Source organism: Eriocheir sinensis, chromosome 42 (genome assembly GCF_024679095.1).
Source record: "Eriocheir sinensis breed Jianghai 21 chromosome 42, ASM2467909v1, whole genome shotgun sequence".
In the NCBI taxonomy this organism is placed as follows: domain Eukaryota; kingdom Metazoa; phylum Arthropoda; class Malacostraca; order Decapoda; family Varunidae; genus Eriocheir; species Eriocheir sinensis.
The window spans coordinates 10,466,895-10,484,394 of NC_066550.1; the positions used below are offsets into that span (position 1 = coordinate 10,466,895).

General features: G+C 46.2%; 1 protein-coding gene across 3 annotated transcripts in view; it reads left to right on the plus strand.

Annotated features, from left to right (window-relative positions):
• Positions 1 to 17,500, plus strand: part of LOC127009993 (discoidin domain-containing receptor tyrosine kinase B-like) — a 58,470-nt gene that overhangs the window by 18,797 nt on the left and 22,173 nt on the right. For all 3 annotated transcript variants that reach the window (XM_050883690.1, XM_050883692.1, XM_050883691.1), the window contains exons 4-9: positions 1,663 to 1,894; positions 7,764 to 7,911; positions 10,650 to 10,835; positions 12,208 to 12,341; positions 15,126 to 15,339; positions 15,958 to 16,612. In XM_050883690.1, coding sequence (XP_050739647.1) covers positions 1,663 to 1,894; positions 7,764 to 7,911; positions 10,650 to 10,835; positions 12,208 to 12,341; positions 15,126 to 15,339; positions 15,958 to 16,612 — 1,569 coding nt within the window. The remainder of the gene's footprint in view (positions 1 to 1,662; positions 1,895 to 7,763; positions 7,912 to 10,649; positions 10,836 to 12,207; positions 12,342 to 15,125; positions 15,340 to 15,957; positions 16,613 to 17,500) is intronic.

Sequence of the window (17,500 nt, forward strand, 5' to 3'; positions counted from 1 at the left end):
TCTATCTATCTATTTATTTATCTGTCTATCTATCCATCTGTATCTCTTTTTCCTGTTCGCTCACTTTGTATTTATATAAGAGAAAAAAACATAAAAAAAGACATAAGCTTCCATTTTCACGACCAATAAAAGCAAACGAAAAACAAATAAAACCAGACGAACGAAGCGATGAAAGCAATGAAAACGGATAAAGGAGATTAATAATGAAAGAGGGGGCGATAAAACCCGTATTTACCTGGCGATAAAAAATAATTATAGTGTATACCTGTGTGTGTGTGTGTGTGTGTGTGTGTGTGTGTGTGTGTGTTTCAGAGAGAGAGAGAGAGAGAGAGAGACGTACTAAGGAGTTGGAAAGAAGGAAATAAGTAAATAAGATAAATTGGGAGAAAAGAAAAAGGAAAATAGAAAGGATGAGAGAGAGAGAGAGAGAGAGAGTATGTATTCGAGGTAACTTTTAAAGGGAAATCAGGGAAATAAAGGGAAATGGGAAATGTTTCAAGGGGGGGGGAAGAGGGGGAGGGGGGTCTAGGGGGGGAAGGGGAAGGGGGGAACAAACAAGGTATTAGTGGCTCTAGTCGGCTCAGGCAACACAGCCCTGAGCCGTGTTGCGCCCACCTGTGTGTGTGTGTGTATGTGTGTGTGTGTGTGTGTGTGTGTGTGTGTGTGTGTGTGTAGGGAGGGTTTCTCTCTCTCTCTCTCTCTCTCTCTCTCTCTCTCTCTCTCTCTCTCTCTCTCTCTCTCTCTCTCTCTCTCTCTCTCTCTCTCTCTCTCTCTCTCTCTCTCTCTCTCTCTCTCCCTGTGTGTGTGTGTGTGTGTGTGTGTGTGTGTGTGTGTGTGTGTATGGTTAGCCTTACAAAATAACGTGTTTGTCTGTTTGTTTATCATTACCACCACCACCACCACCACCACCGTCACAAACAACAACAACAACAACAACAACAACAACAATAGCATCAACAAACATCTATCATCATTTATAACAATTAATTTTCCCTCGTATAATTATTGGCTATTTTCCGATTTTATTTCTTCTATATATTTTTTTCTTTTTTTAACTCAACTTTTTTTCTGTTTTTTTTTTCCTCGGAGATTTGAAAGGAAGAAGAAAATGGTGAATGATAATGTCCCATCTACTATGTTTCCTTTGTTCCTTTCTTCTTTCTTTATTCCTCTTTATCTTCATCTCTTAATCGCTTTCTTTTGTTGCATTTGCTTTCGTCTATTTTCCCTTTTCCTCTCCTTTCCCTTTTCTGTTTCCTTTTCCTTTTTCTCTTTCCTTCTTCCCCTTTTCTGCTTTCTTCCCTTCTTCCTCTCTCTCCTTCTTCTCTCCTTCCTTCCTCTCTCCTTCCTTTCTCTCCTTCCTTCCTCTCCTTCCTTCCTCTCTCCTTTCTTCTCTGTCTCCTTCCTTCCTCTCTCCTTCCTTCCTCTCCCCTTCCTCTCTTCTTCCTTCCTCTCTCCTCCTTCCTTCCCTTTTCTCTTTCCTTTTCCTCTATCATTTTTATCCCTTTTCCTTTTCTTCTCCTTTCCCTTACCTCTTTTTCTCTTCCCTTTCTTTCTTCTTCCCCTTCCTTCCCCCTTCCCTTTTTACTCCTTCCCTTCCCATTCTCCTTTCGTTTAACCCTCTCCTTCCTCCCTCACCTTCCTTTCCCTTTCCTCCCCCAGGGTACGCATGGAGAAGGAGGGCGGCGCGTGGTGTCCCAAGGGCCAGGTATCCCCGGTGTCGCGCCAGCACCTTACCGTGGACCTGGGCGCCGTGCATGTGGTGACGGCGGTGGGGACCCAGGGGCGCTTCGGGAACGGCAAGGGGCAGGAATATACCGAGGCTTACATGCTGGAGTATTGGCGGCCGGGAATTGACTCCTTCATCGTCTACAACAGCGGCTACGGGAACGAGGTAAGGGGAGAGGGTGTGTGTGTGAGGCAACGTTGCTAGACGAGGCGTAGAAACGTTTATTTTTACAGTAACGTTAATTTTTTATACATTTTCATCATTCTACATTTTACACTTACAAAATTATCCTTTTCCTTCTTTTCTTTCTCTCCTTTTCCTCCTTCCTCTTTTCCTTTTCCCCTTTCCTCCATATTTTCTTCCTTTCTATCTTCTCCCTCTTTTAACTCTCTCTTCCCTCCTCCTTTCCCTTCCTCTCTCATTTTCCTCCTTCCTCTTTTCCTTTTCCCCTTTCCTCCATATTTTCCTCCTTTCTATCTTCTCCCTCTTTTAACTCTCTTCCCTCCTCCTTTCCCTTCCTCTCTCATTTTCCTCCTTCCTCTTTTCCTTTTCCCCTTTCCTCCATATTTTCCTCCTTTCTATCTTCTCCCTCTTTTGCCTCTCTCTTCCCTCCTCCTTTCCTTTCCCTTTACCATTCTTTTTTCCTCTTTCCTTTACTTTTTCCTTCCTATTCCTATTCTCCCTACCTTTCTTTCTTTTCCCTTCCTTTCCTTTCTTTCCCTTCTTTTATCTTTCTTTCTTCCTCATCCCCTTTCTCATTCTTCTCCCGTCTCTCTCTCTCCCTTTTCCTCCCTTCCCATTCCTTTTCTCTTCCCGCTTTCCTTCCTTTCCCTCCATCTCTCCCTTTTCCTCCCTTCCTATTCTCTTTTTCCTCCCCGCTTTTCTTCTTCTCCCTCCATCTCTCCCTTTTCCCCCCTTCCCATTTCCTTTTTCCTCCCCGCTTTCCTTCTTCTCCCTCCATCTCTCCGTTTTCCTCCCTTCCCATTCCCTTCCTCTCTCTCCTCTTTCCTTCCTTTCCCTCCATCTTTCCCTCCCTCTTTCCTCCCTTTCCCTCTATCTCTCCCTCCCTCTTTCCTTCCTTTCCCTCCATCTCTCCCTTCCTCCATCCATTTATCTATCCCTTCTCTCCTTTCACTTCAAGCCATCCATCTCTCCCTTCTTCCTCTCCCTCCCTCTCCCTTCCTCTCCCTCCCTCCCTCCCTCCCTCCCTCCCTCCCTTTCTCCTCTCAAACCATCCATCTCCTCTTTTTTTTCCCTCCCTCCCTCCCTCCCTCCCACTTTCTTTTTCCACTCTCCCTTTGCTCCCTTGGTGGTTTGAGAGAGAGAGAGAGAGAGAGAGAGAGAGAGAGAGAGAGAGAGAGTGAAGGAAAAGGATTCACTTCTTTCCTCCTTACCTCCTTCTCTCTCTCTCTCTCTCTCTCTCTCTCTCTCTCTCTCTCTCTCTCTCTCTCTCTCTCGCTCTCTCTCTCTCTCTCTCTCTCTCTCACTCTCTATCTCTCTCTCTCTCTCTCTCTCTCTCTCTCTCTCTCTCTCTCGGCTCAAGTGATCTCCATTCTTCTATCCTCTTAGATTTTCCTCTTACCTTTGTCCTCTTTCTTCCTCTCCTCCTCCTCCTCCTCCTCCTCCTCTTCCTTTCCTCCTCCTCCTCTTTCTTTTGTTCTTGTCCTTAATTCTCCTCCTATCCTCTTTGTTATCCTTCTTCTCTTCCTCCTCCTCCTCCTCCTCCTCCTCCTCCTCCTCCTCCTACTGCATTAAGGTGATTGCTAGGTCATGTAGAGGAGGAGGAGGAGGAGGAGGAAGAAAAGGTGAAGGAAAAAAAAGAGGAAAATGAGGTGAGGAAAACTTTTATCATTATTATCTTATTCCATTTTCTTTGTGCGTTTTTTTTATCGCTTCCTTCACTCTGTTTTCTCTCTCTCTCTCTCTCTCTCTCTCTCTCTCTCTCTCTCTCTCTCTCTCTCTCTCTCTCTCTCTCTCTCTCTCTCTCTCTCTCTCTCTCTCTCTCTCTCTCTCTCTCTCTCTCTCTCTCTCTCTCTCTCTCTCTCTCTCTCTCTCTCTCTCTCTCTCTCTCTCTCTCTCTCTCTCTCTCTCTCTCTCTCTATTCTTTCTCGTTCTCGTTGTAATATCACTCTTTTTCCTTCATTTTCTCTCTCTCTCTCTCTCTCTCTCTCTCTCTCTCTCTCTCTCTCTCTCTCTCTCTCTCTCTCTCTCTCTCTCTCTCTCTCTCTCTCTCTCTCTCTCTCTTAATGCCCAATCATTGTGAGAGAGAGAGAATAATTCGGTTTTGTGTTTGCTGTGCTGGCTCTTCTTGATTAGGGGAGGAGGAGGAGGAGGAGGAGGAGGAGGAGGAGGAGGAAGAAGAAGACATAGAAAACGATAAATACGCAAAACAGGAAAAAAAAGTAACAGTAACAACAAGAGGAGGAGGAGGAGGAGGAGAAGGAGGAGGAGGAGGAGGAGGAGGAGGAGGAGGAAGAAGAGGAAACAGAGAACGAGAGAGATGAACACAAAAAAAAAAGAAAAAAATGTAATAGAAACAGGAAGAGGAGGAGAAAGAAGAAGAGGAGGAGGAGGAGGAGGAAGACAAGAGGTAGGTTATGAGCGAAGGATAAAAACAAAAACAAAAAATAGAAGAGGATGTTATGAGGAAGAGAATGAAGAGGAAGAGGAGGAGGAAGAGGAGGAGGATGAAGATGAGGAGGAGGAGGAAGGGAGATAAGGCGAAAAATACCTGGAAAATAAAGATCAAAAGAGGAAAAAGGAGGAAAATGATGTCAAGAGGAAGAGGAGGAAGGAGAGGAAGAGGAGGAAAGGAGAGAGAGAACGAGAAAAATATGAATAAAGAATGAATGAAATAAAAAGAATAACACACTTTTCTCTCTCTTTTATGTCTCATTCTTTCTTTTTTCTATCTCTTTTTTTCTTTCTTTCTTTACTCTCTTTACTTTTTCGCTTCTTTTTGTGTCTTTCTTTTTCTGTCTCTCTCTTTCTTTCTTTCTTTCTCTCTCTTTTTCTTTGTCTGTCTTCATCTATATTTAAACATTTCCCTTATGTCTCTTCCCTTGAGGCTTCAAGAGGAGGAGGAGGAGGAAGAAGAAGAAGAAGAAGATGGAAGGAAAGGAGACGGGGGAAGACAGATGAGAGAGAGAGAGAGAGAGAGAGAGAGAGCACAAAAAAGAAAGGGGAAAGGTTTAGCAGGTTTCCCCTCGAGGCGCGGCTGCCCTTTCCCCTTCATTAGGTGGGGAGGGAGGGGGGAGAGGAGGAGGAGGAGGAGGAGGAGGAGGAGGAGAAGAGGAAGAGGAAATGTAAGAGGAGTTGGATGTGAAAGGATGCAGGAAAAGGGAAAGAAAGGGGAGATAGGGAGAGAAGGGAAAGAAAAGGGGGAAGGGAAGGGAAGGAAGGGGAGAGGAGGGAAGGGGAAGAGGAGGAGGAGGAGAGGGAATTTGAGAGGAGCTGGATGGATGCTGGAAAAGGGAAAGAGAGGGGGGATAGGAGAAGGGAAAGGGAGGGAAAGAAAGGGGAAGGGAAGGGGTGGAAGGGAAAGGGAGGGAAAGAAAGGGGAAAGGGAAGGGAAGGGGAGGAAGGGGAAGGGAGGGAAAGAAAGGGGAAGGGGAGGAAAGGAAAGGAAGGGAAAGGGGAAGGAAGAAAGAAAGGAGAAGAGGAAATGGGAGGAGAGTAGGATGTAAAAGGATGATGGAAAAGGTGAAGAAAGGAGAGATAGGAGAAGGAAGAGAAGGAAAGGGGAAGGGAAGGAGAAGGAAAGGGGAAGAGGAAATATGAGAAGAAATGGATGTGAAAGAATGCTGGAAATGGGAAATAAAAGAGAAAGGGGTAAAGAAAGAGGGAGAGGGGAAGGAAAAGGGATGGAAAACAGGGAAAGAAAGGAGAAATTAGGATGGAAATGAAAGGGCAAAGTATGGAGGATAATTAAAGGAGAGGAATATGGAAGAGGAAGAAAATAAGTTAAATCAAAGAGGAAAGAAAGGAGTTAAGAAAATGACAGAAGGAAAAGAAAAGGAGCAACAGGAGGAGAAGGAAGAGAGGAGGAAGAGAAAAAGAAGAGAATGGAGAGAAGGGAGATAAAGGGAAGAAAATATGTGAAATGAAAGAGGAAAGAAAGGAGTTAAGAAAATGACAGAAGGAAAAGAAAAGGAGCAACAGGAGGAGAAGGAAGAGAGGAGGAAGAGAAAATGAAGAGAATGGAGAGAAGGGAGATAAGGGAAAGAAAATAAGTGAAATGAAAGAGGAAAGAAAGGAGTTAAGAAAATGACAGAAGGAAAAGAAGAGGAGGAACAGGAGGAGAAGAGAACAAGAAAAGAAGAGAGGAGGAAGAGAGAAAGAAGAGAATGGAGAAGAGAGAAAAGGGTAGAGAAGATAAAATGAAGCGATAGGATGCTGACGACGAAAGAGAAAGGAGAAAAAAAAGAGAGGAAAAAGAATAAGAAAAAGAAGAGAGGAAGACTGAAAGAGCAAAAAGAAGAGAAGAAAAATAAAAAGAAAAGTTAAAGATGAGAAAGAGAAGAGAAAGAGAAGAAGGTGAGGAGAGGAAAATGTAAAAGATAAAAGAAAAATAAAGGAAAAAAAAGAAATTGAAAAAAGTAAACAGTGAAAAGAGGAAATAAAATGAAAAAAGAGAAAATAAAAGAGAAGGAAAAATAAGAGAAATGTGAAAAGGGAAAATACATAAAAAAAATGAAAAAGAAAACGAATATATAAAGAAAGGAAGGAACAGAAGAAGGGGAAGAAAAAGAAAAATAGGAAGAAGAAATATAAGAGAGAGAGAGAGAGCTCAATTTTCAGAGTCTAAGGAAAGAGGGGAGGGAAAGAGGGGAAGGAAAGGAGAAGAGAGAGAGAGACTTGATAAATGATTAAGAAACACGAAGAGAGGAGGAGAAAAGGAAGAGAGAAAGGAATTGTAATAAGGAAAAGGAAATATGATACTACTACTACTACTACTACTACTACTACTACTACTACTACTACTACTATTCACGGTAGAATAATTATGTGATAGTCTACGGGAACTACTTATCAGATTTCACTACTACTATTACTACTACTACTACTACTACTACTACTACCTCTACTACTACTACTACTACTACTACTACTACTACTACTACTACTTCTACTTAACACTTACTAACGACCTATCAAGAGGCGTGACCCAATACTTAAGAGGAAAAAAAATCTTATCAGCAATCTACTGCAATGAAGAAGAGAAGGAGGAGGAGGAGGAGGAGGGGGAGGGAGGTGATTAGGGTGTTGCATTAGGGTGATGAGTCTAGCTTCTCCTCCTCCTCTTCCCCTTCTTCCTCTTCCTCCTCTCATGGGGGGGGGAAGGGGAGGTAAAGACTCTATATCGAGTGGAAAATTGTATCTTTTAGTGAGTGAGCGAGCTGAGAGAGAGAGAGAGAGAGAGAGCGAGCAAAGGGAAGTGAAATCGGGTTGGGTTTCACCGTAGATTTTCCTCTTTAATCTTATTTTTCTATTACGTGATTACTCTCTCTCTCTCTCTCTCTCTCTCTCTCTCTCTCTCTCTCTCTCTCTCTCTCTCTCTCTCTCTCTCTCTCTCTCTCTCTCTCTCTCTCTCTCTCTCTCTCTCTCTCTCTCTCTCTCTCTCTGTCTGTTTCTCTCTTCAATTGTCCATCTTTTTTTTATGATTTCGTCCTTTCTTTCTCTCTCTTTCTCTTTCTCTATCTATCTATCTACCTCTCATATAGGGACACACGCACACACACACACACACACAAACACATTAATCACACCCACAAACACACACACAAACTAATCCCTTTCACACTCTCTCTCTCTCTCTCTCTCTCTCTCTCTCTCTCTCTCTCTCTCTCTCTCTCTCTCTCTCTCTCTCTCTCTCTCTCTCTCTCTCTCTCTCTCTCTCTCTCTCTCTCTCTCTGTATCTGTATCTACCTATCTACTTATGTATCTTTCTCTCTCACACACACATACACACACATACATAACAATCCCTTTCACTTTCACTCACTCACTCTCACTCTCTCTCTCTCTCCTCCAGACGTTCTCAGGTAACATCAACACTTACCTGGAGCAGCGTAATCAGCTGGCGCCGCCCCTCCTGGCCAGCAAGGTGCGCTTCATACCTGTCTCCAGCCTCCCCAGGACCGTGTGCCTCAGAGTAGAGCTTTACGGGTGCAACACTACAGGTGAGGGGGGGTGTTAGGTTGTTGTTGGTTGTGTTGGTGGTAGTGGTCTTGGTAGTAGTGGTGGTAGTGGTGGTAGTTATCATAGTATTAGTAGTTATGTTGGGTTTGGTTAGGTTGAGTCAGGTTGGGTTAGGTTAGGTTAGGTTAGGTTAGGTTAAGTTAGGTTAGGTTAAGTTAGGTTAGGTTATAATTGTAGTAGGTGTTGTTGTAGTAGTAGTAGTAATAGTAGTAGTAGTAGTAGTAGTAGTAATAGGAGGAGGAGGAGGAAGAGGAGGAGGAGGAGGAGGAGGCGTGTAAGAAAATATATTATAGTCTGTTTTTAATCTTTCTCCCTCTCACACGTTCTCTCTCTCTCTCTCTCTCTCTCTCTCTCTCTCTCTCTCTCTCTCTCTCTCTCTCTCTCTCTCTCTCTCTCTCTCTCTCTCTCTCTCTGTCGTCCTTCTATTCTCCTATCTTCCCTTCCAACTTAAGCCTCTTACACCTCCTCCTCCTCCTCCTCCTCCTCCTCCTCCTCCTCCTCCTCCTTAATGCCTCACGGGTTTCCTCATTTTTATATTTTTAGTCTAATTTTTTTTGGTGTCATCTTTTCAACATTTTCTTAATTATTTTATTTTCTCAGTAGTATAAGTAGTAGTAGTAGTAGTAGTAGTAGTAGTAGTAGTAGCGGTAGAAATAGTGGTAGTAGTAGTGGCAATAGTAGTGGTGGTGGTTGTAGTAGTAGTAGTAGTAGTAGTAGTAGTAGTAGTAGTAGTAGGATAAAACTCCAGAAAGATTTGTAAAAGCAAGTCCCGTTTCTAAGTGAAGAGAAGGGAAACATGATTGAGAGAGACAGAGTGAGAGTGGCTGAAAGGAGGAGGAGGAGGAGGAGGAGGAGGAGAGAAGGGCTGGGAAGGATTTAGGAAGGAAGGAGGTTAAAGGGGAAAGGAAATGAGAAATGAGAGAAAGTCAGGAAGATAGGAAGGGGAGAGAGAGAGAGAGAGAGAGAGAGAGAGAGAGAGAGAAAGACAATCGGAATGGCAAATAGAGAAACAGATAGATAAATAAAGAGAGAGAGAGAGAGAGAGAGAGAGAGAGAGAGAGAGAGAGAGAGAGAGAGAGAATCAAAAAGAATTGGACACAAAATTCAAAACACTAAACCAATTGTTAATCCCCTCACCTGCCTCCTAATCCCCGGGCTTCCCCAGCTAAACTAATCATTTGCCAATCACGCCAGGCCTTCCCCAACGCTCCATACCCTTCACTTACCTTCCCCATCCTTCCCCATTCTTTTTTTCCGTTCCCTATTCTTCCCCAAGCCTCCCCTATCATCCCCATCCTTCCCCATACTTTTTTTCCGTTCCCTATTCTTCCCCAAGCCTCCCCTACCTTCCCCATCCTCTCCCATTCTTTTTTTCCGTTCCCTATTCTTCCCCAAGCCTCCCCACCCTTCCCCACCCTTCTGTATCCTTCCCCACCCTTCCCCACTACTACCCTAATTTCCCCAACCATTTGCACTTTTCCCTTCCCTTCCCCATCCTTCCCCATTCTTTTTTTCCGTTCCCCATTCATCCCCAAACCTCCCCTACCTTCCCCACCCTTCTGTACCCTTCCCTATCCTTCCCTACTACTACCCCAATTTCCCCAACCATTTGCACTTTTCCCTTCCCTTCCCCATCCTTCCCCATACTTTTTTTCCGTTCCCTATTCTTCCCCAAGCCTCCCCACCCTTCCCCACCCTTCTGTATCCTTCCCTATCCTTCCCTACTACTACCCCAATTTCCCCAACCATTTGCACTTTTCCCTTCCCCATCCTTCCCCATTCTTTTTTTCCGTTCCCTATTCTTCCCCAAGCCTCCCCTACCTTCCCCACCCTTCTGTATCCTTCCCTATCCTTCCCTACTACTACCCCAATTTCACCAACCATTTGCACTTTTCCCTTCCTTTCCCCATTCTTCTCCATTCTTTTTTTCCGTTCCCCATTTATCCCCAAGCCTCCCCTACCTTCCCCATTCTTCTGTATCCCTCCCCATCCTTCCCCACTACTACCCTAATTTCCCCAACCGTATGCACTTTTTCCTTCCCTTCCCCAACCTTCCCCAAACCTTTTCTATCAATTCCCAACCCTCTGTACCTTTCCCCAGCCTTCCCCACTCTTCCCCACTCCTCCCCAATCTTTCCCCATTACTACCCTAATTTCCCCAACCATTTGCATTTTTCCTTCTCTTCCCCAACCTTCCCCAATCTTTTTCTATCATTTCCCAACGCTCTGTAACCTTCCCTAGCCTTCCCCACTCTTCCCCACTCCTCCCCAATCCTTTCCCACCCTTCCCCACTACTTCCCAATCCTTCCCCACCCTTCCCCAATTCAGTATCCTTCCCTTACCTTAGCAATCCTTCCCCAGTCCTCAACGTTCCCCATCTCTCTGTACTCTTTCCTTACATTCCCCACCCCTAACCAATCCTTCCCCAGTCTTCCCCGTCCCTTTGTACCCTTCCCTTGCCTTCCCCACTACTTCCCAAGCCTCTCCAATCTTCTCCAAGTCTCTAAACTCTTTCTTTCCATTCTTCATCCTTTTCCAAGCCTCCCCAGCATTCCCCAAACCCCTGTCTTCTATTCCTTCATAATCCCCACTTCTACCCAAACTGTTCCTCCTTCCCCATCACCACAATAATCTACACCCTCCCCACCAAAACCTAACCTCCCCAAGCCTCTTAAACCATGCCCATTTTACCCCCTTTCTTACCCCTCTCTCCCCCAGGTGGACTCATTAGCTACGAGGGTGTGGACGGGCAGGTGAGGGATCCGGGCTTCCAGTTAGCCGATGACTCCTACGACGGTCTGGAGAGTCCCGGCCTACTTCGACACGGCCTGGGACAACTTTACGACGGAGAGCTGGGACGACCCCTCAACCAGCTCCAGCTCCAGGCGTACGGCAGGGGCAAGGGTGAGTGGGGGGGAGGGGGGAGGGGTGAGGGAGGAAGGAAGAAGGAAGGAACGAATGGAGGAAAGTTAAGTGGAAAAAAATAGAGAGAGAGAGAGAGAGAGAGAGAGAGAGAGTGTGTGTGTGTGTGTGTGTGTGTGTGTCCAGGTAATGAGTACCTTGCACCTGTTCGCGTAATTACAGGTAATCGATATATTGAGGAAGGAAAAAGTTTATAATGTCTCTCTTTATTATTAATTCTCTCTCTCTCTCTCTCTCTCTCTCTCTCTCTCTCTCTCTCTCTCTCTCTCTCTCTCTCTCTCTCTCTCTCGTGGTTGATAATTGAGAAAGGGAGAGAAAAAGAGAAATTAATGGAGGAAAATAAAATACGAAGATAAATAAAGTGATTAAGAGAGAGAGGGAGAGAGAGAGGAGGAGGAGGAGGAGGAGGAGGAGGAGGAGGAAATATATTGGGGAGGGAGAGAGAGAGAGAGAGAGAGAGATCTACAACATCCTCTTCTACCACCACCACCACCACCACCACCACCACCATCTCCTCGTCTCTATAGCAACAGGAAAACGCTTTTGTCCAGAGCTGTGTGTGTGTGTGTGTGTGTGTGTGTGTGTGTGTGTGTGGGTGTGTGTGTGTGTGTGTGTGTGTGTGTGTGTGTGTGCGTGAAAGATATGGAAGGGAGAGCGATGGGAAGAAAGGAGCATTGTATGGTGGAGAGAGAGGGAGATTAAGATGAACAGCAACACACATACAAACACACAAACACCCCCATCACCACCCCATCAAAATCCCCTTCCCATCACCCATTCCCCCCAATCCCCCCTTCTAATCCCCCCATCACAACCCTATTACTACCCCATCACCTCATTCCTCACCCCTTCCCTCATCCATTCCCCTCTTTTATCACCCCCATCACTATCCCATCACCCCCCTCACAACCCCTTCAAAAATCACTTCCCCATCGCCACCATCCTCTCTATTCCTCCTCTATTCTCACCCCATCAACCTATCACCCCCCCAATATCCCCTCATCTTCCCCCCTTCAAAATCACCCTCCCCATCACCCCATCACCCCCCTAACAACCCCCTCAAAATCACTTTCCCATCACCACGACCCCCTCTATTCCTCCTCTAATCTCACCCCATCAACCTATCACCCCTACAACCCCTTACTCTCCCCATCACAACCACCCCAATTTCCCCCATTCCCATTCCCCCCTTCAAAAATCATTCCCCATCACCACCATCCCCTCTATTCCTCCTCTATTCTCACCCCATCAAGCTATCACCCCCCCCCCAATTTCCCCTCATCCCCATTGCACCCCCCCTCAAAATCACCCTCCCCCATCACCCTAACACCCCTTCTTCCACCCCCTCCGGCAGGCTGGGAGTGGGTGGGGTGGTCTCGTCGTCACCTGGAGGACTTACCGCTGTCTCTCACCTTCACCTTCGAGAGCATGAGGAACTTCTCTAGTCTCGCCCTGCACGTGTTCTCCAGCCCTGAGTATGAGTATTCGGTGAGTGTGAAGTTGGGGAGAGGGGGAGAGCGGGGGGGAGAGGGGAGCGGTGAAGGGAATGGTAGAAAGCTTGTTGGGGTAAGAAGTAAGGAAATTAGACGTGAGGGGAGAGAGAAAGATGGGAGATAATGGTTGAGGGGAGTTAGTGGAGTAAGGAATGCTGCTGTTTATGAGAAGTGAGGGGAGTAAATGAGAGGAAGGGAAGGAAGGGAGGGGGAAAAGTAAAGGAAGGGAATGGAAAGAGAGAAAGATAAAGGAAGAAGATTGATAGGAAGAAACTAGTCGATAGGAAATGAAGAAAGGAAGAGAGATAGGATGGAGAAAAGAAAGGAAGAAGAGAGTAAGGAAGGAAAAGTAAAGGAAGGGAATGGAGAAAGAGAGAAAGATAAAGGAAGAAGATTAACAGGAAGAAAAGAAGAAAGGAAGAAGAAGGTGTAAAGAAAAGAATACAAAGGAAAGGAGAGAAGGGAGACTCGAGTAAAGGGCTTAAGAAGGGAGGGAATAAAAAAGGGAGAGAGGGAGAAAGGGAGAGGAAGGGGGATCAAGGGAGTTAGAAAGGGAAGGAAACTGTTTATAAAAGGGAGATTTTCAGGGAGAGAGGGAGGGAGGGAGAGGAAGAAAGGGAGAGAAGAATAGGAAGTTTGATTTAGATAAGAAGATTGAAGGAGGAGGAGGAGGAGGAGGAAAAATGGGAAAGGAAGAGAGGGAGAGACAGGTGATGAGAGAGAGAGAGAGAGAGAGAGAAGGCACTTAATTTCCTCTCTTTCTTTAATCCCAACATACTGTCCTCCTCCTCCTCCTCCTCCTCCTCCTCCTCCAGCATCAAGAGAGAATTTCCATATATATGTTTCCCTCCACTCGAGAAGGAAATTATGAAACAGAGGGGAGGAAGGAGGAGGAGGAGGAGGAGGAGGAGGAGGAAGGAAGGGAGGAAAGGGGTGATATTTTTCCCCTCTGTTATGTCTGTTTTTATTATGAAGAGGTGCGAGAAGAGGAGGAGGAGGAGGAGGAGGAGGAGGAGGAGGGAAGAAGAGGAGGAGGAAGAGGTAGTATTTCTGAGTTTCTGTCTTCTCTCTTTTTTCTTTCATTATTTTCATTCTTTTCTTCCTTCCTTCCTTCCTTTCTTTTTCCTTAACCTCCTTTCTTTCTCTTGATTTGCCTTTCTCTTCTTTCATTATCTCTCTCTCTCTCTCTCTCTCTCTCTCTCTCTCTCTCTCTCTCTCTCTCTCTCTCTCTCTCTCTCTCTCTCTCTCTCTCTCTCTCTCTCTCTCTCTCTCTCTCGCTCTCTCTCTCTCTCTCTCTCTCTCTCTCCATGGCTATCACGACTGAAAGAAACACTAATAAGGATGAGTTTCCTCTCTGTCTCTCTCTCTCTCTCTCTCTCTCTCTCTCTCTCTCTCTCTCTCTCTCTCTCTCTCTCTCTCTCTCTCTCTCTCTCTCTCTCTCTCTGACTCTCTCTCTCTCTCTCTCTCTCTCTCTCTCTCTCTCTCTCTCTCTCTCTCTCTCTCTCTCTCTCTCCTTCCCTCCCTCCCTCCCTCTCATCAGGTTGGAGGGAGAAATTGGAGATAAGGTGGAGGAAAGATTATATGGGCGTGGCCACTAGGGAGTTGAGAGAGAGAGAGAGAGAGAGAGAGAGAGAGAGAGTTAATTTTTTTGCTCTCTAATTTTCGTTGTTTTCTTTCTTTTCTTCTTTCTTCTTTCTCTTTAATTCTTTCTCCTATTTTTATTACTTGTCTTTTTCTTCCTGTCATTCAATTTCCCTTTTATTATTATTTCTTTCTTCTGTTCTCTTTCTTTTCTTAACTCTATTTCTTCCTCTCATTCTCTTTCTTTTTTTCTCTTTTTTTTCCTTTTCAGTCTTTTTTTCTTTATTTTTTCCTCATTTTTTTCCTATTTCTCACTTTCATTCTTTTCCTTCATTTCGTCCCTTTTTCCTACTCTCTTTATTTTCCTTTTCTCTCTCTTCTAACTTTTCCTTTCCTCTCATTCCTATCTTTTCATTTTCCCTTTTCTTCCTTTCCTTTCTTTTCTCCTTCCTTTCCTTTTTATTGTATTTTCTCTCCGACCCCCAATCTCCTATTATGCATTCCCCCATTCTCTCTCTCTCTCTCTCTCTCTCTCTCTCTCTCTCTCTCTCTCTCTCTCTCTCTCTCTCTCTCTCTCTCTCTCTCTCTCTCTCTCTCTCTCTCTCTCTCTCTCAACGTGTTCTAACTTACTCATTCTCTCTTTCTTTCTCCTCTTTCACCTCCAACACTTCACCTGCTTCTCCTCCTCCTCCTCCTCCTCTTCCTCCTCTTCTTATTCCTCCTCCTCCTCCTCCTAATCCCTAAGGAAGAGGTGTATTTTGGGGACAATTTTTCCTCTCTCATTTTCTCTTTATTTTTTCCCACGCTCTCTCTCTCTCTCTCTCTCTCTCTCTCTCTCTCTCTCTCTCTCTCTCTCTCTCTCTCTCTCTCTCTCTCTCTCTCTCTCTCTCTCTCTCTCTCTCTCTCTGTGTGTGTGTGTGTCTGTGTGTGTGTCTGTGTGTGTGTGTGTGTGTGTGTGTGCGTTATTATGTAGAGTTATTTAATTTTGTTTTTTCTCTTTTTTTCTCTATCATCACCACCACCACCACCACCACCAACCAACCACAATCCACTTATCCACTCATAATAACCACCATGCAAAACACCACAACACTACCATCAACACCACTTCAACACCACTTCAACACCACAACACAAAATCACCACCACTACACTCACCACCCATACACCCTCATCACCACCACCACCACCACCACAGCTCCCTTCCAAACTTGAGGTCCACTTCGGCGACACCAACACCACCAGCTTCCACGACCAGGTGTTGAGTTCCCCCTCCTCCTGGCCCGGCTCCCTCCCCCCCGGCAGCCACAACCTCACCCTCGACCTTCATCAGCGCACCGCCAGCATCCTCAAGGTCATCCTCCACTTCCCAGGCCCGTGGTTGGCGCTCAGTGAGGTGTATTTCGCGAGTGGTGAGTGCTGGGGTTTGTGTGTTCATTGTGGGGACGGTTCAGGTAGCTTGGGGAAGAATGGGGAAGAAGAGAAGATTAATAGGTGTTGGGGGATTAGGAGGAAGAGAAAGAGGGTGAGAATTGGGATGATTAGGGTGTTTGAGGAAGGCTTTAGGAATTGTTTTAGATGGATGAGGAAGAAGTGTGATTAGATGTTTGGGGATTGATTTTGTGAAGGTTGAGATAGGATTGGGTAAGTCGTGGGTCGTTTGAGGGGGAATAGGGATGAATGGGGATAAGTGGGATGTTTGGGGATTGATTTGGTGAAGGTTGAGATAGGTTTGGGTGACTCGTGGGTCGTTTGAGGGGGAATAGAGATGAGTGGGGATAAGTGGAATGTTTGGGGAAGACTCTGGAGGTGGTTCATGTATTTGGGGAGTGAGAGGAAGAAGAGTGAAGTTGTAGGGTGTTGGGAAACGTTGGGAAAAGGGAAGAGGGGGAGAAAGAGAGGTTGATATGCTCCCCTTTAGTCAGTTATCCACCCACACAGATGTCCCACCCCCCATATACACACCCCTCCCCTCACACCTGTCTAATCTCCCCCCTACACACCTGTCCCCCTTCCCCCTCCCCCCCCAGAGCCGTGCACGTGCAACCTCACCACCTGGAACACGGGCGAGACATCTTCCCCAGCGGAGCACACGGCCGGGCGACGAGACGAGCCCAGGGACGTGTCAGCTGTGTCCGCCGTGCACGCCCACACCCGCGCGTACATGGGCGTGGTCATCGGCTTCGTGGTGGGCGTGTTCGTGCTAGTGGGCGCCGGGCTACTCATCTACGTGCGACGCCTCAGAAAGAAGAAGTCATCACCCCATGTTCTGAAGGGGCCATTGAGTGACTCCCCTTCGGTAGCATATGACCTCAAGTCCCTCAGAATGGCTACATCGTTCTCCGGGGTGAGTGGGGTGAGTGGGGTGAGTGGGGTGCCCGGTGGAGGACCCTACGGCGCTGTCCCTGTCCCTGATGAAGAAGGATCGCTGTACCATGAGCCATACAAGAACTTCTCCGCTTCCGAGTACAGTGTTGCCACCATCGGGCGTCACCTCAGCGACTACGGCAAAGATGGGGTCGTGAATGGGGTGGTTAGTGGAGGTGGGGGTGGTGGGGAGTATGCGGTGCCGATTCTCTCCACCCCACCGCCCCCCTTCAATACGGCGGCGACCACTCCTATATCAGCACCTGCCCCCTTCACGCATCCCTCCACCCCGATCTCGGCAGCCCCCTCGATGTATAGGTGAGGTTTGTTCGGGTTTCCCCTTTAAATTTTTCTCCCGTTTTCTTTTTCGATTTTTTTTTCTTCTTTTTCTTCCTTCCATCAATCTGTTTTCTTCCTCCATTTTTCTTCGCCTGGATCCATTTGTCTTCCACCTCCTCCTCTTCTTCTTTTTCCTCCTCCTCCTCCTCTTCTTCTTCCTTCTCCTCCTCCTCTTCTTTTATTTTTATCTTCATTTTTTGTTTTTCCTTTTCCTGAAACCGATCTTTTTTTTTCTTCCTCCTCTTCCTCCTCTTCTTCTTGTCTCTAGTCTTCCTCCTCCTCCTCCTCCTCCTCCTCCTCCTCTTCTTCCTCTATTTTTATCTCCATCTTTTTCCTCTATCATTTTCCCTTACCTGAAACCTATCTTCCTCCTCCTCTTCTTCCTCCTCCTCCTCCTCCTCCTCCACCTTCATTGTCTTCCCTTCTCGTCTCCACCGTCATCAAATTCCTCTTACCTCTCTCTTCCTCCTCCTCCTCCTCCTCTCATCCTTTCCATTTTCTCTTCCTCTCTTCTCCTCCTCTCTCTCTTCTCCATTCTCTCCTCTTACCTGCATTCTCTTACACACACAATATCTTCTTTTAGTGCCTCTTTCCTCCTCCTCTTCCTCCTCCTCCTCCTCCTCCTCCTCCTCCTCCTCCTCACTTTCATCCCTCAGTATCTCCTTCCATCTTCCCTCTTTAAATCCCCCCCTTCTCTAGTCTTCCCTCCTCCTCCTCCTCCTCCTCCTCCTCCTCCTCCTCCTCCTCCTCTTCCTCCTCCTCTTCTTTACCTTCGAAGAGTTGTCAGTTATAATTTTGAAGTCTGCGTAACTGTCATTCAACTAACCTCCTCCTCTTCCTCCTCCTCCTCCTCCTCCTCCTCCTCCT